The 22,360-nt window shown below is 47.1% G+C and overlaps 1 protein-coding gene across 2 annotated transcripts; it reads right to left on the reverse strand.

Annotated features, from left to right (window-relative positions):
- Positions 1-5,431: 5,431 nt before the first annotated feature.
- Positions 5,432-20,608, reverse strand: LOC113903483 (zinc finger protein 133-like). Of its 2 annotated transcripts, none has more exons than XM_027559652.1 (5): positions 20,147-20,608; positions 18,840-19,015; positions 10,967-11,093; positions 10,472-10,567; positions 5,432-7,320 (listed from the first exon to the last, which is right to left on the reverse strand). In XM_027559652.1, the coding sequence occupies exons 3-5, from the start codon at positions 11,085-11,087 to the stop codon at positions 5,633-5,635; spliced, it is 1,905 nt and encodes a 634-aa protein (XP_027415453.1). In that variant the 5' UTR covers positions 11,088-11,093; positions 18,840-19,015; positions 20,147-20,608; the 3' UTR covers positions 5,432-5,632. The 2 variants fall into 2 exon arrangements, with proteins under 2 accessions (XP_027415453.1, XP_027415454.1); XM_027559653.1 differs by lacking the exon at positions 20,147-20,608 and adding an exon at positions 19,920-20,131.
- Positions 20,609-22,360: the final 1,752 nt, after the last annotated feature.

Genomic DNA, 22,360 nt, shown 5'->3' on the forward strand with positions numbered 1-22,360 from the left:
GCTGTGGAGTTTGAGAAACACATTTGTTGTTGGTTTTTAATCAGATAGTTCTGATATAAGGTTGTAAAGAAAAATAAAAGTATGTGTGTCAGTAGACTAGAAAATATTTGGATATCAAATCTCATAATCTGCAAAACTTCAGAACATTTTACATTTCAAATAATATCCTGGTTATGTGGGTTTATAGGTTGTTATAAAACAGGTAACAGTGTGTTTTATCTCTTTAGGCACTTTTACAACCAAGGTGCATATTTAGGCTTCATCAAATTTTGACAGACTGAAGTGAAGAAAACGTGAAAGTCGCTCAGTCGTGTCCAACTCTTTGGGAACCTAGGGACTATAACAGTCGATGGAATTCTCTAGACTGGAATACTGGAGTGGGTAGCCTTTCCCTTCTCCAGGGGATCTTCCCAACCCAGCGATGGAACCCAGGTCTCCCGCATTGAAGGCAGATTCTTTACCAGCTGAGTCATAAGGGAAGCCCAAGAATACTGGAGTGGCTAGCCTATCCCTTCTCCAGTGGATCTTCCTGACCCAGGAATCGATCCAGGGTCTCCTACATTGCAGGCAGATTCTTTACCAACTGAGCTATCAGGGAAGCCCGATTTACTAATTCTCTTACTGGAGATGATTTATTGTTTCTGCAAACCATTACATGCTTATTGTAAGAAAATAAAACAGTGCAGAAATCTCAAGTGAAGAAGGGATAGTTGTACCATCCAGAGAGTTTTCTAGATGTCTCTGTGGGTAGACTACTTACATAAATATCTTTGTTCACTAATAAAGTTGAAATCTATTTTCTTGTTTTAAAAAAATAATTGTCTTAGTTGCTAAGTCATGTCCAGCTCTTTTGCAACCCCATGGACTGTGGCCCACCAGGCTCCTCTGTCCATGGGGATTCTCCAGGCAAGAATACTGGAGTGAGTTGCCATTTCCTCCTCTAGGGGATCTTCCAGAACCAGGGATTGAACCCACATCTTCTGCATCGGCAGACGGATTCCATACTGCTGAGTCACCGGGAACCTCTGTGCCCAAAGACCAACATCCTGATTTTTTTACTCCAGGTACCAAGAAATCTGTTCCCTCTTGGGGAAATATCCCTCACTTCTCTTACTCTCTCCTTCAAATTCCTTAAAATCAGGATCAGCTTTTACAGGGAAAGTGAAGTTATCCAATCAAAAGGTGTTGAGGGAGCATTTAGTGTGTGCCCGCCCTATGGGGTGGAAAACTTCAGAATATTTCAGACATAAAGAGTGACCCAGTGTGTGAGGACCTGCCGTGATGCTGAGAGAGGATGCCGGATGCAGAGAGTTTAAGGCTCCCACATGTTAGCAGGTTTGTCCCTTACCCAGTGGCTCGGGAGGTGTCCGGGGAAGGTCACCAATTAAAACTGCAGCCAGGTCCAGTCATCTGTGTCCAGTCACCCTGTCCTGTCAGCCTCTCGGTGCTACAAAGGGCTTTAACCCTCTCCCTTCGTTTGAATCCCATGGCGTGTCCTCTCTGTGGTAGGATGTGGGCAAGGGTGCGTCCAGCCTTGAGACTTACCTCGTTGCTGAGACTTGACACAGGCTGACATTTCCTACTCCAGCCACTTGCCATGTTTCCGACTCGTCACGATTCAAAGTTCCGCATGCTGGCCTCACACTTGGTGGAAGTGCAGTGTTTACACAGAGCTTGTCTGTACCTTCGTGCCCTCCTGACAACCTGGTCAGACGTCCAACCTCATGTTCCCACATCTCCCCATCTTCCAGGGAACGAAAAAAAAGCATCTCAGAATCTTACTGTTTTGCTGTTTTATTGTTCTTATCGTTTCATTTATGCACCCCACCCCCAAATGGATGCAAGGGCTTCCCAGGAGGCACACTGCTAAGGAATCCACCTGCCAGCAAGAGATGCAGGAGATGTGCATTCGACCCCTGGGTCTGGGAAGACCCCCTGGAGAAGGAAATGGCAACCCACTCCAGTATCCTTGCCTAGAGAATTCCATGGACAGGAGCCTGGGGGCTACAGTCCATGGGTTGCAAAGAGTCAGACATGACTGACCATATATGCCTGTGGCTACAGCTGTGTACAAGCAAGTGTAAAAGAAGGCCTAATTAATAGTGACAATGGTAGGGCAACTACAGCACTTGTCTAACTATGGATTTTCAGTGATAAGCTTACCTATATATTCTTTATTCTTTTTTGGTGGTGGTGGTGAGTTGTTTTCTTTTTTTGCCACACCTTGAGGCTTGTATGATCTTAGTTCCCAGACCAGGGACCAAACCCAGGCCCCCACAGTGGGTGTGCACAGTCCTAACCACTAGATCGCCAGGGAATCATTATTTTTTAACAAATAACTCCAGATATGATTTATTAACCAATAGGCCATGAGAAATTGCCATTAAATGGAGTTTAGACAGATTCCGAATTTGCTGCTATTTTCTCAGGGAATACAGCTGAAAGAGTTTTAGAGAATCTGAAGCAGAGACATAGGTGATTAATTCTCTTCTTGGGTACAGAAGCAGCAGGCAGGGAGGCTTGGCATTTATACTGACTCAGATACAGGCAGCTTCACCACTGTTTTTATAACATCTAGATTCAAATCACGAGGAATAAGGAATGCCATTAGTCAGGACCTCAGCCTGAGTCAGTTGGCAAGTTTCTCTCTTTAAAAAGAACACAGAATCTGCCTGAAAGGCAACAGATTGCCTGTGATGCAGGAGATGTGGGTTTGATCCCCCAGCCAGGAAGATCTGGAGCAGGAAATGGCAACCCATTCCAGTGTTCTTGCCTGGGAAATACCATAAACAGAGGAGCCTGGAGGGCTACAGTCCATGGGATCACAAGAGTCAGACATAACTTAGTGATTAAACCACCACCACAATGTGAAGGGAATGTCTGAAAAGGCTCCTTCAACTCCACTAGACAACATGAAAATTTACCAACTAAGACCTAATCATCCCTTGGTTCCCACACCACATTCTCAGGGCGGTGGGCAGCAGGGTTATTTTTTTCAGAATGGAAACCACCATTGTTTACTCAGCAATCTGAGCCCTGATAGGAATCTCTGCAGTTAGATGCATGGAGAGTGGAGATATGCTTTAAGAGAGAGAGAAAAAAAAAAGGAGCTACAGATGCAGCTGGAAGCATATGGTGGCCTTCAGGTTTGAGATAAAATAGCAAAAGTAGAAATGTGTGCTAGCTTTGAAAGATATTTAATGGTTGACTTGAAACAGGCCAGGCATCTTACCTTTTCTCTCCTACCATCTACATCCAAACCTGAGTAATAGTTATTGTCAGGCTGTTTTTTGTTTTTGTTTTTTTAAAACGCTTTCATCAAGTTTCTCCCGTGGTTTAAATGCCTCAGTATTTTATTTTGTCCCTTTCCTTTATAATTCCAATTCTAGATTTCTCAAGGTGGTTTTTGAAGCCCTCCAGGATTTGACCTGACCATTAGTAACAATTTATCTTACTTCCCTAATACACCCCCTAAAGTCCAGGCACAGGAGTCTCTCTCTCTGGAATCTATAGCTGTTGTTTTCATACCTAAAAATTCTCCCTCCAATTTTTCCTGGGTTCGGCTTTCTCTCCTCTGACTTTCCAGGTCCTTGTCGTCATTCCTTGATCCTACAGGCAGTTCCCCACCTTTGATGAGAACATCCCTGGCTACACCTCTCCTCTGTGCAGGCAGCCCCTCTGGCTGACCGGGAGCACCGAGAGACAGGGGCACAGACACGGCCTTTGGCTGTGGACTGTCCTGGTATTCCGTAAGGACTGAGTTGTTCTTCTCTATAATACTGTATGCAGCTCGAGCAGAGATCAGAACACTACATTTTGCTTTCTTTCTTCTCCTCAAACTGACATTATAGAGCCAGGCATTCTGGCCGGCTGGCCAGCAGGGTGGCTACACCTGCTTCTGAAATGTTTGCTTCCACACTTAACAGATTAATAAATAGACACTCAGAGGATTTAGCAATCCCAAAAGATCAGCTCTGATCTAAAAATAGAGCAAAGCCTCTGGTTTCTCAGAACCATTTCTCTCATTCATTTGAGTTGCTTCCAAGTATGACAAAGAATTTGCTTTGGAAAACTTCATTTTTTTTTTTAACAATTGAAATGCTGTCACTGCCAGTTTAGGGTTTTACCGAGTGTGTGTTGTGCTTTATCTTATGTTGGCAATTCTAGGTCCCAGGTATTTCTGTGGCCCCGGGTTTTTATTTTTCCTCCAATGACAAGATTTGGGTGGGTAAGATTAAAATTTTTAATTGAGGTAAGATTCAGGTAATATAAAGTTTACCATTTTGGCCATTTTTAAAGTATACAGTTCAATGGTTTTTAACATTTCCAATGTTCTGCAGCCATCATTACCATGGAGTTCCAGAACATTTTTTTTACCCACAAAGGCAGTCCTTTATTGTTAATGGGGAACAGTCATCCCCATTTCCTCTTCTCTTAGTCTCTGGCAGCCACTATCATGCCTTCTGTCTCTTTGCTTTGGCTTATCCTGGATATTTCATATAAACGGAATGTGTTTGCTCCCCCCCCCCCCCACTTTATTCTGTTTACATGATGTATTGATTTTTTTTCCTATGTTGAGCCAGGAAACCACTCAGTCACAGTGTGAAAATCCTTTTCATATGCTGCTGGATTTGGTTGCTAATACTGTGTCAAGGGTTTCTCCGTCTATATCCATAAGGGTTAGGTGTCTGTAGTTTCCCTGTGTTGTCTTTGTCAGGTTTTGCTAATAGGGTAATACTGGCCTCACAGAATGATTTAGGAAGAGTCTTTTTTGGTAAGATTTTGAGAATGGGTGTTAATCCTTTAAATGCTAGAAGTCGCCGATCAGGCCATCTGATTTCAGGCTATTTTGGAAGGTTTTTGATTACTAACTCAATCTCCTTCGTGTTAGTCTGTTCAGATTTCCTACTTATACATGATTTAAGTGTTTAGATGTTTGTTCATTTCTTCGAGGTTAACCAGCTGACACACACTTATTCGTGGTGTGTTTACCCTAACTCTAAGCAGTAGCAGTGGTTCTAAACAGTAGCAGTGGTCCTAACCACTGATTTGATTGAGCAAAGGCAGAAGTAGAGACATCTGAGAGCGAGGAGGAGGCAGCAGAGAGTGCAAAGGAGGCAAGCCAGTAGGGGGCTGCCACGGGAGTTGGGGGAGAGTGGGGAGGGGGCTGCAGGTGAGAGTGAGCGGCTTAGGGGAGGTCGTGTTTCCTGGAAGACCCCCTCCCTCGCCCCAATCCCCTGAACACAGTTCCGGGATCCTCTCCCTCTACAAAGGACCAGAGTGTCCAAGAATCACAGACTGACTCAGTTCTTATGTCATCCAAAGGACTGCATTACTGCAGAACCACGGCCTCAGAAGCTCGAGATTTCTGTACCACCCCTGATTCCCTACCTTTATAGGTGGGTGAATGAGAGAGGCAGTTGAGGCCACAGATTTGTAAAGCAGCAGAGTTTTATTAGAACAAAATGCCCCAAACACGACAACTTGGGGTAGAGGAAGTAAACTGAGTTCAAATGTCTTTTTGACCGCTTAGGGAATGCGTTTTCAAGAAGAGCGTAAAATGTTTTGATTTAGTCTGCGCTCTTGGAGCGGGTGAGGGGGTCAGTAAGGATGCTCCCGCGGGGCCTCGGGGTCAGACTGAAACAGTGGTCTGTGGTGGGCACACATTCCTCCTATGTCTGCTGAGGTGGCACTTCTGGCTGAAGCCTTGCCCGCATGCCTTGCACACGTGCGGCGTCCTCCCCTGGTGTGTCATCTGGTGGAGGATGAGGTGTGACTTGTGGGGAAAGCCTTGGCCACACTCTGTGCACAGACAGGAGTTCTCTTCCAAGTGTGACCACTTGTGCATGAGCAGGGCGGACTTGTTGCCGAAGCCTCGCCCGCACAGCCGGCAGTTGTACGGCTGCTCCCTTGTGTGTGTGCGGCGGTGCCGGATGAGGCCCGACTGGTGGCGGAAGCCCCGCCCACACTCCCTGCACACATACGGCTTCTCCCCAGAGTGCGTCCTCTGGTGTGCCACAAGGTTGGACTTCTGGCTGAAGCCTCGCCCGCACTCCGCACACACCAGGGGCTTCTCCCCCGAGTGCGTCCTCTGGTGTCGGATGAGGTTGGACTGCTGGCTGAAGACACGCCCGCAGTCCTTGCACACGATGGGCTTGTGCCCGGAGTGCGTGTTCTGGTGCCTATTGAGATGGGACTTGAGACTGAAGCCCCGCCCACACACCCCACACACGTAAGGCTTCTCCCCAGTGTGTGTGCGCCTGTGCGAGATGAGGGTTGAATTCTGGCTGAATCTGTGTCCGCACACGCCACACACGTAAGGCTTCTCCTTCGAGTGTGTCCTCTGGTGGTTGACGAGTGTGGACCTCTGCCGGAAGCAGCGCCCACACTCCTTGCAGGCATACGGCTTCTCCCCTGAGTGTGTCCTCTGGTGCGAGATGAGGTTCGACCTGTCGCTGAAGCCCAGCCCGCAGTCGCCGCACACGATGGTCTTCTCCTCCAGGTGTGTCCTTCGGTGCCTGACGACGGCTGACTTCTGGCTGAAGCCTTTCCCGCACTCCTGGCACACGTAGGGCTTCTCCCCAGAGTGTGTCCTCTGGTGGATGATGAGGTTCGACTTCTGGCTGAAGCCTCGCCCGCACTCACCGCACATGTACGGCTTCTCGCCGGAGTGTGTCCTCTCGTGTATGATGAGCGTCGACTTCCGGTTAAAGCCCCGCCCACACTCCCCGCAAACGAGGGGCTTCTCCCCGGAGTGCGCTTTCTGGTGTCTGGCCAGGCTCTTCTTTAGACTGAAGCCCTTCCCACACACCCCACACACGTAGGGCTTCTCCCCGGAGTGGATCCTCTGGTGACTGAGCAGGTTCGTCATCTTGCTGAAACCCAGTCCACACTCTCCACAGTTGACAGTCCCAAACCCCAGGACTTCGATCCTCTTCAACAGCCTGTCTGTTTCCTCAGGGGTCCCCATTTGTGCAGGGCCGGCCTCTATCTCCATACCTGGGACCCCACCCCCAGAGATGACTGGCTGCCTCTGGGGTGGCCTGGGGAATGCTTCTACAGTACTTTTCTCTGTCTTTCCAAACAAAGGCCGGGCACCTTCTCCCTCCTGCCCTTCCACTTCCTCGATCCAGGCACTACCACCAGCGGCCTGCTGCTGCTGGTCCTCCAGGCACAGGTCTCCTGGCTGGACGGGATCTTCGGCATACAGGCACGTGAAGATCCAGGGTGGGGGACTACACAGCACCTGCTGCATGTGGAATTTCTGACTGCAGAGATCCGGAGGGCAGAAAGGACAGAGGTGGAGTTCTGGCTTTGGTTCTGTGGCAGAGAGAAGAGTCTGAGTCAGAACTGAGACGTGGAGCCGCCAAAGCAGTTCTGCCTGGTCTGATGGTTAAGACTCCAGTCCCTGTTCTTCAAAATGTTTACATCTTCAGGGCCACCCAGTAAGACTTCCTGCAGAGGACCCACTACAACGACCTCCTAACGCACAGCCACCCAGTGACACAAACAGGGTCCAAAGGGATTGTCTGTGACCAAGAGAGCTCTAACCAGAGGACCCACATGGAAACGTCTTTCTCTTTCCCTGTCTCCCTGGGAGGATGGGGTGGAAGAAGAGAGCTGTCCCTGAGCCTGGAAGACCCTGGTGTAGGAGGCAACACAGTGGAGTGGTTAGATACCACATGTGAGACACCTGAACCTGGAGGGTCCCGACTCACGCACAAATACTTATTAGAGGCCTACTCTGGACCAGAATTCCCACAAGGCAGGGCTTCCCTGGTGGCTCAGACAGGGAAGAATCTGCCTGCCAATGCAGCATACACAGGTTTGACCCCTGGGTCGGGAAGAGCCCCTGGAGGAAGAAACGGCAACCCACTCTAGCATTCTTGTCTGGAGAATATCCATGGACAGAGGTACCTGCAGAAGAGCTGGACACAACTGAGTGACTAACACTTTCTTTCACTTTCACTTTCGGGAGGCTTTCAGCAGTAGACAGCACACACACGGTCTAGGTCCCCCAATGACTGGTGCCACGGATCAGTTTGAGTCTTGTTAACTTCCATAATTAACCAAAATAAAAATGGCACCAGGAATCAATATAAAAGTTTTCTTCTCATAGTACCTCTCGTAAGGAGATGTCAACACTGAACACCTTGCTTCAGCACTGCTGGTTCTACTCAGCTGGCGGAATGCAAGATCACATAGTCTGAGGAACCAGGTCCAGACCTCACTGCATCTGCCTGAACACTTGCATTCACTGATGAACTGAACTTTTGAAAACCAACTGTGTATACATCTACATTCTAGAATTATTCCATCAGTAGAGAATGCTACTGTATTCTGAGACAGGGCCTTCAAAGAGGTGATTAAGGTTAAAAGAAGTCATAAGGCTCTAATCGATATGTCTGGTGACCTCCCTGTAGGAGGAAAGCCAGGATGTGCAGCCTCAGAAAGGCCGGGTTAGGACAGAGTGAGGAGGTGGCCATTCAAAGTCCAGGAGGGAACTGCCAACACCTCTGCCAACCAAGAACTGCGAGCCTCCAGAAACACAGTAAAACCTTTTGCTTCTGCCATGAATTCTGCTGCTGTGTTTCAGCAGCCTGAGCTAGGAGAGATGCTGCTTCTTCTACCTTGAGCTCTTCCCTAAGTGCCTCTGTACCTGCCCTACAGTCCCTAAGTAAGTCCCATGAAATCCATCAGCTGTTCCAGTAAATGTGAAAGGGCCAAAGTCCCTATTCAAAGATAACAGTTGATTTGGCAGAAAATGCAATAGCAGCTACATGACACCGCAAATCACATTAGATATCATACCAAAACTCTCTAAAAAACAAAGAGCCACAGCAAAGCAGGTGCTAAGACTAATAAGAAATAATAGGATTGATATGTAACACACGACTCTATTTAAAATGGATAACGGACAAGGACCTACTCTACAGCACAGGGAACACTGCTCATGTTATGTGACAGCCTGGATGGAAGGGGAGTTTGGGGGAGAATGGATACATGTATATGTATGGCTGGGTCCCTTCACTGTCCACCTGAAACTATCACAACATTGTTAATCAGCCATACATCAATGTAAAATAAAAAAAAGTTTTTTAGAAAAAAATGAAAGTTTAAGGAATATAATGTGGAACAAAAGAATTTTAACATTAAAAACTTCATTAATGAATGAGATAAAATTGTCATGAACCTTTACATGCCTAACAGTACACTGAAGTGAAATATATAGCAAAAACTTAGAAAGAAATGGAGGATTTGATATAAATTACAATGACATTGGCGAGTAATCTGCTATGACTCTTAGCAGACCAAAAACAAGGATATAAAAACTTAAAAAATATAAATGATTTCTATTATATATGCTATTTCCCTTGATTTTAAGACACAATTAACTAAGCTTTCAAATTTGATAAAACTGAGAAATAGAAAATCTCTTACAGAAAAAAAAAACATATACTTCTCTTTATTATGAAATTGTCAACAGTATTTTAAAAGCTAAAAAACACACAATTCCCTACAGTTATCTATTCCTCTATCATTTAAAAAGAATGCCAAGTCAAAAAACTCCCCAGAAACTCCACTCTTTCCAATTCTCTACCCCCCAAGCTAACCACTGATCATGGTGAATAATAATGCAGATGTCTATGTTCACATATACATGTTGACACAGTCTTTCACACAAACCCAACTATGTAATAAACATTGTTTTGCAATTTTTCACTTAAAAATGTATCTTCTAAGTATCTGCTTTTCTGTTAAAGGAGGTAAAGGAAAATCTGCTCTTCATTAATGAACAATTAGGAAGCATCATCACAAAAATGGAAAGTTATAAAAAAAAAAAAAAACAGGCTCAGTAAACTGTGGGACAATGTAAAATGGACTAATACACATGTGAATATCATTCCAAAAAGAAGGAAACAGAAGGGAACAAAAGAATCATGAAAGAATCATGTCCAAAAATCTCCCCAATGTGGCTCTAACCATAAATTTATAGGTTCAAAAATCTGAGCACACGCTATGACAGGAAAAATAGTGAGATCGCAGTCAAACAGCTGAACACCAAAATACAGAAAGCTCTGAAAGTACCAGAGGTTTAAAAAGTAACAAAAAAACAAAGCAATAACTGTGGAAATGACAGCTGATTTCTTATTAGAAACAATGGGAGGCCTGAACAGGGGAACAGTATCCTTAAAGTGGTGAAAAAATAAGCCAATCTAAAATTCTAATCCAGGGAAAATATCCTTTTAAAAATATAGTAACATGAGCCACCAGACTATGTATGTGGGAGGGAACTAAGTGAGGCAGAGACGGCAAACCCAGTGCAGGGAGACGAGACACCAGGACGCTCGGGTGCCGCTGCAGGTCTGGAAGGAGGCCGGGAGGGCAGTGCATACGGTGAGCGGCCAGGGGCCCGGCAGAAAGACCTCCCCACCCCCAGCCCTCTGAACCACCCAGGGTCCCTACTCACCCAGGCAGCTGACGGGCGAGCATTTCCTCTCTTCTCTCCAGGTCTCCTTCCCTTGCTCCAGCTGGGTGATGAGTTCTGGTTTAGAAAACGGAATGCCTGCTCAGAGGAAAAGAGAACAAGATGGTTGCAGGTTATCCTGCACTCAGAGCCACACCAGGGGGGAGGATTTCTAAAGGTGGTGGGGAAGATGTGAGAGTGGTGAGCTCCCCCAGGGAAGGGAAGCCAGGATGGGAGTTCACTGACCCGACTTCATGCTGTGAGAGAACACCTCCCTCGTTTACAAGAAGATACTGACTAGGAAGAGATGCCAGGCTTACCAGAGAGCCTGCGGGAGAAGGCTAGAAATGCGGAGTATCACACACATATATACACAGCTGTACACGTTTATAGAGTGTCTCTGCTTTGGAGTCCAACCCAAAGGTAAGGCCAGAAAGCAAGAGGGCTGCTCCAAGTTGCCAGCAGCCAGGACCCGGGTCCTAAGAGATGCAGGCTTACCCAGTGAGACCAGGTTGCTGTAGTTCTCCAGCATCACCTCCCGGTACAGGGACCTCTGAGCTGGGCTCAGCAGCACCCACTCATCCTGGGTGAAATCCACAGCCACATCTCTGAATGCCATGTGTGCCTGTAACACAAAACAGCCCTGTTCACCCGGGAGCCAGCCCTGCCCAGGCCTCAGGGTAAGGGGCAAGGGGGAGGCGGCCCAGGGGAGGCAGATGAGATCCTGCCTTTCACCCTGGTGCTCTGTATTCCAAGATCTTTAAAGCCCTGTCACCACCTGGGCAGTGGCACTTGTCAACACGTTCAAGGTCCTAGCTGGGCTGATGTGGAGAATACATACAAAAATAGCCTGTAACTTTCAGGAGCTTTATGTTGAGGGAAAGCGCCAGACTTTTGAGTTTTAAGAATTTAAAAGAATAGTCTGAACCACGGTATTAGTGTTGAAGCATCCGAATGACTGAGGTTCACACAATTCAGTTATGGCAAAGACCAAACACAACTCAGTCCCTCCCTGAATCCCACAGCCCCTCCGGCCCTCCTTCCCTGAGAGGCACCAACCAGCAGGGAATGGTCAAGAGCACGAATTTGAACCCTACTGCCCTGGTTTGGAGCCCATCCCAGCCATCAGCTAGCAACTCCGCTTTTTCAACTGTGGGTAGCAGTCCACTAAATGTCCTGTCCCACACTGTGGTGCTCAGGGTGGACGTCTCTGCCATTCAGTCCAGAATTCATCTCACATGCCATTCTCACACCCTGCCCAACTTTACTGCCTTTATCGCAACACTGTTTCAAAGTGGAAAGCACCCTGCAATAGGGACATCAGGAGAGGTTTTCACAAGAGGCCCAGGAACTTGGTCTTGAACGAAGCACAGGAGTCTAGGGAAGAGAAATTGCCAGGTGTTCCCGATGAGGTGTATGGGGAACACAGAAGAGGACACCTGCGCCAAGGAGGAGAGGAAGCCTGAATCCTGGGACGTAGGACCACTTAGGAGGAATAAAAGGCACTAAGTGGGAGAAATGCAGAACAGGTCGAGCGTAGGACAGCTTGTGGGTTTTAAATGACTGTAAAATATACATAAGCATTTTACTATTTTTACCATGTGAAGTGTACATTTCAGTACATTAAGCATGCTCGCACTTAATGTGGTACAACCATCACCACTATCCATCTCCAGAACTGGTTCATCATCTCACGTTGAAACTCTGTGACCATAAACCACAATGCCCTTTCTCACAAACCCTGGTAACCAACCATCATTTTACTGTCTCCATGCATTTGGCTATTCTAGGTATCCCAAATATGTGAAATCATACGGTGTCTGTCCTTTTGTGTCTGGCTTATTTCATTCAGCGTAATGTCTTCAAGTTTCAGCCACAGACTCTAAAGAAGATGGACACATGGCCAAGAGACACATGAAGAGCGGCTCAACATCACTAATTGTTCAGTTCAGTTTAGTTGCACAGTTGTGTCCGACTCTTTGCAACCCCATGAATCACAGCATGCCAGGCCTCCCTGTCCATCACCAACTCCCGGAGTTCACCCAAACTCATGTCCATCAAGTCGGTGATGCCATCCAGCCATCTCATCCTCTGTCGTCCCCTTCTCCTCCTGCCCCCAATCCCTCCCAGCATCAGGGTCTTTTCCAATGAGTCAACTCTTCGCAAAAGGTGGCCAAAGTATTGGAGTTTCAGCCTCAGCATCAGTCCTTCCAATGAACACCCAGGACTGATCTCCTTTAGGATGGACTTGTTGGATCTCCTTGCAGTCCAAGGGACTCTCAGGAGTCTTCTCCAACACCACAGTTCAAAAGCATCAATTCTTCGGTGCTCAGCTTTCTTCACAGTCCAACTCTCACATCCATATATGACTACTGGAAAAACCATAGCCTTGACTAGACGGACCTTTTTGTTAGAGAAATGCAAATCAAAGTACAATTCACACCAGTCAGAATGGCCATCCTCAAAAAGTCCACAAACAATAAATACGGGAGAGGATGTAGAGAAAAGGGACCCCTCCCACACTGTTGATGGGAATGTAAAATTCGTAACAGACCCTGTAGAGAACAGTATGGAGGTTCTTTAAAAAACTAAAAATAGAACTACCATATGATCCAGCAGTCCCATTCCTGGGCACATATCCGGAGAAAGTCATAATTCGAAAAGATACCTGCACCCAGTGTTCACTGCAGCACTATTTATTATAGCCAACACACGGAAGCAACCTAAATGTCCACCAACGGAGGAATGGATAAAGAAGATGTGGTACAGCCTTCCCCGGCGGCTCAGGGGTAAAGAATCCACCTGTATTCACACAGTTTCAGTGGTAAAGAGTCCTGTGAATTCAGGAGACACGAGTTCGATCCCTGATCTGGGAAGATCCCACATGCCTTGGAGCGACTAAACCCGTGTGCCACAACTACTGAACCTGTGCCCTACAGCCCGTGCTCTGCCACAAGAGAAGCCACCTCAGTAAGAAGCCCGTGCGCCACCACTAGAGAGCAGCCCCCACCTGCCGCAGCCAGAGAAAAGCCCAAGCAGCAGTGAGACCCAGCACAGCTATGAATAAATAAAATTTTTTTTAAAAATGTAGTACATCTTTGTACAATGGACTATTACGCAGCCATATAAAGAATGAGATAATGTCATTTTCAGCAACATGGATGGACCTAGAGATTATCATACTAAATAAAGTAAGTCAAACAAAGGCAAATATATCACTCATACGTGGCACTTAAGTTTTTAAAATGATATAAATGAACTTATTTATAAAACAGAAACAGACTCACACACTTAAAAAAACAAAACGTATGGTTACCAAAGGGGATGTGTGTGTGTGGTGGGGGGAGGAATAAATTAGGAGTTTGGGATTAACATATATACACTACAATATATAATAAATAAAGTATATAGACAGGTAACCAACTAGACCATACTATATAGGACAGCGAACCCTACTCAATACTATGTAATAACCTATCTGAGAAAAGAATCTGAAAAAGAATGAACATATGTATATGTATAACTGAATTACTTTTCTGTACACCTGAAATTAACACAACAATGTAAATCAACTGTTAAGTTCAGTTCAGTTCTGTCACTCAGTCGTGTCCGACTCTTTGCAACCCCATGAATCGCAGCACGCCAGGCCTCCTTGTCCATCACCAACTCCCGGAATTCACTCAGACTTACGTCCATTGAATCAGTGATGCCATCCAGCCATCTCATCCTCTGTTGTCCCTTTCTCCTCCTGCCCCCAATCCCTCCCAGCATCAGAGTCTTTTCCAATGAGTCAACTCTTCGCATGAGGTGGCCAAAGTACTGGAGTTTCAGCTTTAGCATCATTCCTTCCAAAGAAATGCCGGGGCTGATCTCCTTCACAATGGACTGATTGGATCTCCTTGCAGTCCAAGGGACTCTCAAGTCTTCTCCAACACCACAGTTCAAAAGCATCAATTCTTCGGCGCTCAGCTTTCTTCACAGTCCAACTCTCACAGCCATACGTGACCACAGGAAGAACCATAGCCTTGACTAGACCGACCTTTGTTGGCAAAGTAATGTCTCTGCTTTTCAATATGCTATCTAGGTTGGTCATAACTTGTCTTCCAAGGAGTAAGCATCTTTTAATTTCATGGCTGCAGTCACCATCTGCAGTGATTTTGGAGCCCCAAAAAATAAAGTCTGACACTGTTTCCACTGTTTCCCCATCTATTTCCCATGAAGTGTTGGGACCAGATGCCATGATCTTCGTTTTCTGAATGTTGAGTTTTAAGCCAACTTTTTCACTCTCCTCTTTCACCTTCATCAAGAGGCTTTTTAGTTCCTCTTTACTTTCTGCCCTAAGGGTGGTGTCATCTGCATATCTGAGGTTATTGATATTTCTCCCGGCAATCTTGATTCCAGCTTGTGCTTCTTCCAGCCCAGCATTTCTCATGATGTACTCTGCATATAAGCAACTGTACTACAGTAAAAATTGGGAAAAAAAGATGACCTGAATCAAAATATGAAGGGCCTACAAAGTACCAGGGAGAAGCTGACACATAGCCAACAGCTTCAAGGTATATTTCTACTGGAAAAACTATCAGGCTCTGAAGAATAACAAGAAAACTCCTAAGTGACTCTAGACAAAAAATATACCAGACTTCCATGAGACTTTTCAAAATCATCATTCAACTCACGTGCACTGCAGGTGGGAATGTACAATGGTGCAAGCACTATGGAAAACAGCACAGCAGTTCCTCAAAAATGTAAAAATACACATTAGCATATGATCCACCAATTCCACTTCTGGGTATTTCCCCAAAAGAACTGGAAGCAGGGACTTGAATAGATATTTGTACACTCATGTGAGCAGCATTATTCACAATAGCCAAACTGCAGATGAAATCCAAGTGTCTGTCAATAGACAAATAGATAAACAAAGAGCGGTGTGTGTGTGTGTGTGTGTGTGTGCGTGTGTGTGTGTATGTATATAATGGAATATTATTAAGCCTTAGAAAAGAAATTCTGACACATGCTACAACATGGATGAACATTAAAGATACTATGCTAAGTCAAACAAACCAGATACAAAAGGACAGATATAAAATTCCACTTATATGAGGTACCTAGACTAATCCATATACACAAAGTAGAACGATGGTTGACAGGAGCTAGGAGGAAGGGGAAACTTGAGTTATTGTTTAATGGGGATAGAGTTTCATTCTGAAAAGTTCTGGAAATGGAGAGTGTGAACGGTTGCACAACAATATGAATGTACTTAATGATACTGGACTATAGACTTAAAACAGTTAAGATGGTAAATCTTATGTTATATATATTTTATGACTTTAAATGCATGGCAAGAAGAATATCATTCAAAGCAATAAGAAAATATTTCGGGGACTTCCCTGGTGGTCAGGTGGCTAAGACTTCGCACTCCCAATGCAAGGGGCCTGGGTTCAATCCTTGGTCAGAGAACTAGACCCCACGTGCCACAACTAAGACCCAGCGGAGCCAAATAAATAAATAAACAAATTTTTTTTTTTTTTTAATTTCACCAAGACAGAGTGCCCAGAAATGTAAGACTGGTTGAATATGAGGAAATTCATTACTGTATATTATACGTATTAATCAACTGGACCAAGGAGAAAAAACATGATTGCATTTATACATGCTGAAGTATTCTTTAACAGAACTCATCCAACATCCAATTCACTGTAATAATAATGAATCCATAGAACTTTTCATTTTGAATTTCAGACTTAGAAGTTGCAAAAGTATCAATTCCCGTGTAACCTTAATCCAGTTTTCTCTAATGTTAACATCTGAGAAAACTATACTATAATGATGAAAACCAGATTAACATTGATTATTATTACTATTATCTAAACTACAGCTCATAACCACATTTCAACAGGTTTTTTCTACTAATGTCCTCCTTCTTCTGGTCCAGGATTCAACTGAGGTTCTCGCACTGCAATTAGCTGTCATGTATCTTTAATCTCCTCCAATCCTTCTTTCATGAATGACATTTTTGAAGAACAGCCCTCAATTGTGATTTATCAGATTTGGGAAGAAAATGATTAGAATGACCCTAGTTCACTTCTAGCTAGACTATCTCAGAAGTCACATGCCCTTTTCATACCCCTTGATAGGAGTTCATGATATCGGTATGTTTTACTACTGATGATGTTAACCTTGATCACTTGGTTAAGGCAGCATCTGCTGGGTTTTTTCATTATGATGTCATTCATTTTGCCTTTATATTTAATATACATCTTGGGAGAGTTACTTTGAGATTATACAAATATCCTGTTTCTCTTCAATCTTTTACCAAATAATTTTAGCATCACTTTGTGGGAGCTGTCTTCAACCATTATTACTGCAGTATTGACCAAATGACAATGTTCTACCTCCTCCTTTCCTTTGAAATTCATTAGCTGGAATTCTGTAAGCAAGAGTTGTCCCTTCTCTTTTTTTTAAATTAATTCATTTATTGTTGGCTGTGCTGGGTCTTCATTGCTGCATGCAGGCTTTATCAAGTTGGGCAAGCGGGGACAACTCTTCGCGGCAGTGTACAGGCTTCTCGCTGCGGTGGCTTCAGTGGTCATGGAGCACAGGCTCCGTTGCTCCACGGCATGTGGAATCTTCCCAGACCAGGGATTGAACCCATGACCCCTTCACTGGCAGCCAGATTCTTATGCACTGTATCACCAGGGAAATCCAAGAGTTGTCCCTTCTTATTTACTTCAGTGTGGATTCATAGCTTATCCTAGGGGTTATATTAGAATATTATCACTATTTTGCTGCTCAAATTATTTCATCAAACACTGGGTGCTCCTTCAGGCTGATCTCATCCCTGCTTTCACCCACAAATGTGCGACAAGGGATGCTCTGCAAGTCACAGGCTTAAGTCTGTATGCTCTCAGAGGGCCCAAGGCACCAGGTTAAGAACGTCAGCACCCCTGCTAGAGGGACCAAACAGAAGCAGAGGCCCGATACCATGTGGAGAGGGTGTGGGGCCTAGCAAAGACGACACTGGTGTCTTCACCTGCTTAGGCTAACCCAGTGACAGGAACTGTATCGATGGCTCAAGAGGAGCAAATGAGGTACCCTACCCTCTAACAACCACCTCCTGGTCCAGTGGGAGGGTCAGACAGTCATGACACAGCCTAAGCCCTGGAGTCCTGAGCCCCAGGGTCCCACCATGAACAGGGAACCTGGGAACACTGCCGGGGATGTGCAGGCTGCTCTGCAGGGGGAGAGCATCCCAGCTCATCACCAGTTGACACAGAAACAGAAATGCTCGGGGAAACACAAGCAGACAAGGAATATGCTTCTGTGCAGCTGTAAAGCAGGGTCTGACCAGGCTGGGAGTCGGGGAGGAGACTGAGGAGGAGACTTGGAGAAGCTGGAGGCATTAAAGTAACTCTAACAATTACTTAGACTTTATGTGCCCCGCACTGTAACTGCATTGCTAGGGTTATCTCCTCCAACATCCCCGGGAGGTGGACACCATTCTGATGATTCCCATCTGGCAGATGAGGAAAAGAAGGCTCAGGGAGGTGAAATAACAAGCTCAGGGCCACACAGCTAGACATGGTAAAACTGAGATTTGAACCCAAGCATCCTGACTTTGGAGTCGGGACAGAAGCAGACGATTAGGAAGGTCTCTTTCTAGCAGGCTGAGTGCCAAGTTCAGTATGTGGACGTCAGGTGCCCAATGCAAGAGGCAGGTGGGGAGAGGGACAAGAAGGTGGAGCAGAGACAAGAGTGAGGGCGGAGCAGGAGTGAGGACCAGAAGGAGAGGGGTCCAGGGCACAGCGCACGTGCTGCTGAGAGACAGGGCAGGTGAGCCTGGAAAGAGCAAAGAGGCCAAGCTGCGGGTGTTCACTGAGGTCCACAAGGTCAGAATCGGGGGGAGGGCCAGACACAGGGACACTGTCCCCCGGAATTCCTCCCCGGCCACACACCTCCCCTCTCCTGCCTCTGAACAGAGCTGCTCTGACTGAAACAGCTATTCATTCCCTTGAGTGTAGTGATGACCCTGTGGTTATTTTACAGGAAGCTCTAATGTTAGAGCTGCCTCCTGAGGTAACTGCAGGTGAGATGACAGGACGGGGACACAGGCAGTGAGGGCCTCGCTGGATGGAACCAGAACAGAAGGCCGAGGCCTTCACAACAGACAAGCCTGAGAGTGCACAGGCCTCAACACACCACAAGGATGGGGGAGGAGGGGGTGGTCAAGGAGGACACAGAGTCTGAACAAGAGTCCCTGGGACAGCAGCCACCCCTACCACAGACCATGTCCCCTGGGGAAACCAGCTGGGCTCTGATCCCCGGGCGGGGCGTGCTGGGCACAAGATGTCAAGGCTGAGCGAAGGAAACCCACCTTTGGTTCAGCACACGGAAGGCGAGCAGTCCCCACGTGAGTCCGGGCTGTCAGGAGCCCTCCCCTCGCCCACCAGGCTTCCTCTCTGGGCAGCACAAGAGCAGAAAGGTTCAGGAGAGTCACTGGAAACTCACGCCCTTAGACTTCCCTCTTCGTTAAAGGCATCAGGAATGGACCTGTCACAGAAGAAAAGGCTGCGGGAAGCTCGCTGAGAACACAGCCTGCCCCAATAATGCTGCCGACACCAGGCCTGAGCTGACCCACTCTTGCCTCAGACCTTCCTAAGCAAAGTTCTTACTGACTGGGTACTTAGGACTGTACACATCAGAGACGGTTCCAGGCACAGAACCATCTTACTTCATTCTAGCCTCACAATCCAATGGAGTACGATTTATTATCTTTATTTTACAGATGAGAAAACTGAAGCACAGTGAAGTCAGTCCCTTATCCAAGGTGACACCGTTACAAAGTCACAGAGTCTGGATGAAGCTGGCAGCCGAGGTTACGCTCTTCAAGTAGGGCAGGGACAGTGAACCTCTGTGGGTTGTAGGCTTCTCAGTGTGCCATTTTGAGATGAATCAAGATTGCTCCCCAGGTGACAAGGGTTACATCTGGATGGTGGGTCTGTAGAGTTCTATTTATTTCTGTCCAAAATCTCTCCTTAATAAAACTTTAAAATGGAACTCAAAATCCCGAAGTCCGGAAACACTGGAGCCCCGCACATCCGTGACTGCTGGGGTCAACGCAGGTTTCCAGGACCTTTGAGAAACTTGCCCAGTGGGCCTCAGACAACCTCTTCCTCCAAGGCCTGAATCCAGGGGCGACCGGCCAAAAACACACCCAAGATCGCTGCCAAAGTGGCCCGTTCCACACCCAGCCCATCCCCAGGCACATGATGCCCACGGCAAACCACCCACCAAAACTCCTGGCGGCGGGCTGGCCCTCATCCCGGCAGCTGGGAAACATCAGGGCCCCATGCCAACTTACTCAACCCTCTGGCCCCCAGGGACTTGGGGATAAGCGCGACCTCCCCGCTCCCATCATCATCACTCTTTCGGCCAAGGCCTAACGTGTCCTCACCCACAGAAGCCCCGGGACGTGGCTGGATTCCGGCATCCGCCACCACTGGGCATCACGGCTGAGCTTCGCTCACGTCCATCGAAGATGCGCGCTCACATCCCAAATATGACATCCGGGAGGGCACGGCCTGAACCGCGACAGTGCGTCCCGCCGCCGCCTCCTCTGCCCGGCACCCGCACAGTCACCAGCGTCAGGCCCAGCCAACAGCCCAGACTTTCAGGACCTACCTTTCCGCGCAGGGAAGAGCACGGCTGCAGCTTAGAGCCCCACGAGCGCCACACTCACCAGCGAGGATCAAGGGGTCACTCCAGCCACCAGCTGGGCCAGGACGCCAGGACTACACTACCCAGAATCCTCGGCCAAGCACCAGGACTACACTACCCAGAATCCTCGGCCCAGCGCCGGGACTACATCTCCCAGGATGCTCGGCGCGCCCAGAGGCCTCTGAGGGAGCTGTTTCTCGGTAACATGCCCAAGGGAGAATGGCCACTGTGGCACCTGGATTTCCGCCCCGCCCCCTCTTTTACAGAGGACCCCGGGTGAAACGTCTCCTTCCAGTGCCCACTTTGCTAACGCCTCCTCCTTAAAGACTACACTCCCCAGTGATCCCTGCAGTGACTCCTGCCTCTGGTGCTGGGCTCACCCCTCGGCTGGCGGAAGTGATGTGCCCGGGGAATCTCCGTTTAGTTTCTGGGGTGCGCGGCAGGGGGGGACAACAGTTTCCGGGCCACGCTTGCTCCAGGGAAAGCAAGGCTGTGTCTGGGCGCGTAGGGAGGGGTCCGTGAGCCGCGCAGGCGTGGTGTCGACCAGCTCCCTTTAATTCACTTAAACCCACGGTGGGGACTGAGACTGAGAAGGCGAGGCACCTTACCGCGATCTTACTGTCAAAGGAGGCAGCCCTGGGTTCCGAGCCCATGTCCCCAACTAGCGCACCCGCACCGCTCTCCCTAGATCCTGCCCCTCTGTCGCAGTCCGCGCGTTTATGGGCAATCTCATCCGTCTTCTGGGGGACAGAAGCCTCACCGTTAGACCATAGCTTGGGGCTCAGTCCCTCTTAGTGTCCTTTGAAAAAGCAAAATGTCAAGAATGACAACCTAAAAGTTGAGAATTGTGTTTCAATTGATGGCCTTATAACTAGGAGACAGCCTCGCAGCTCTGAGGAATTGCTTCAAAGAGTTATGGGAGGAGCAGGATATGTAGGAGTTTGCTGAAAAGAAAACAGGGTGTTTGAACATCGAAAGGTTACTGCTGATCACAAAGGAACAGACAGCTTTATGAATTCAGAACTTTTCTACTATGGGAAGATGAAAGAATCTGGGCTCCCTTAAATCATTCCTTTGAGATGCATCTGAAGTATCTAGGGCCAGCATACTGTTTTTCTCCATCCTTAGTTTCCCTAAATGTGCACCCTCAGAGTGCCTGCAGAGGTTGATGGCTTCATGGCAGGCAGCATCCCGTTGTTTACTAAAACAGCATCTTTTTCTTTTTGGTCTACAGCTCTCTGAGTCTTTGTTCAGGGTTCTGATTGAGGTCAGGGAGGTACTGGTGTCATCTGGGACACACCCACTGGGGAGCTGAGGAGCACACCCCCTTCACTGTGGAGGGTGTTTCCACCAAGGCACCCTCTCAGTTTTCCTTACTTCCCCTAGATTTGCTTTCTGAAGTTTTGTCATCTAGAAGACCAAGAAGATGTTCACATGGCCTGCAAAGCCAAGGAGAGACAAGCATTTCCTACAATTCTTTCTCAGCTCCCTAATGGTGCATCTGTCCCCTTCTCTTGCCTGGAGGCTGCCTCATTCACAGTGAATTCAGTTCAGCCCCTGCCCTAAGGAAAGTCCCTAGTCTGACTTGGACACTCTCTCCACATCCCTTTCTGCTCTGCGATAGGACTAGTAGTTCACCAAGAAATTAGAGTCCACTAAAATATGTTTTTTATATATGCACAACCTAAAAACTGAGAATTCTATTTTATTAGGCAGATTTTCAGAGGACTTCAAACCTAGGAAGCAGCCTCTCAGTTAGCTCTGAAGGACTGCTTTGAAGGGCAGGGAGCCAGTATATATTGGAGTTTTACAAAACAGATAATCAGAACATCAAAAAATTACTATTAAGGAAAACCAGACAGCAAGTTAATGAATTTAGTGCTTTTCTATGAAGGAGAAGAACCAAAGTCTGGGTACACTGAAAGCATTCTTTTGACAAGCACCTTAGCTATCTAGCAGCCAGCACCCTGTTCTTTCCCATCCTAGTCCCCTGAAGTACATGGGGATGGGCCTGATGGCTTGAGATCGAGTGTTCTGTTTTTCCATCCTGAGGTCCCTAAGGGCTCACCGTGGGGCATGGGGCCTGTAATGTGATGGCTTAATGGCCCACAACATCCTTTGTGTAACCATTCTTAGTCCTCACCAGCGATGAACAAAGAAAAGTCGAGAATGTCACCT

This window comes from Bos indicus x Bos taurus, chromosome 13 (assembly GCF_003369695.1).
Source record: "Bos indicus x Bos taurus breed Angus x Brahman F1 hybrid chromosome 13, Bos_hybrid_MaternalHap_v2.0, whole genome shotgun sequence".
NCBI lineage: Eukaryota > Metazoa > Chordata > Mammalia > Artiodactyla > Bovidae > Bos > Bos indicus x Bos taurus.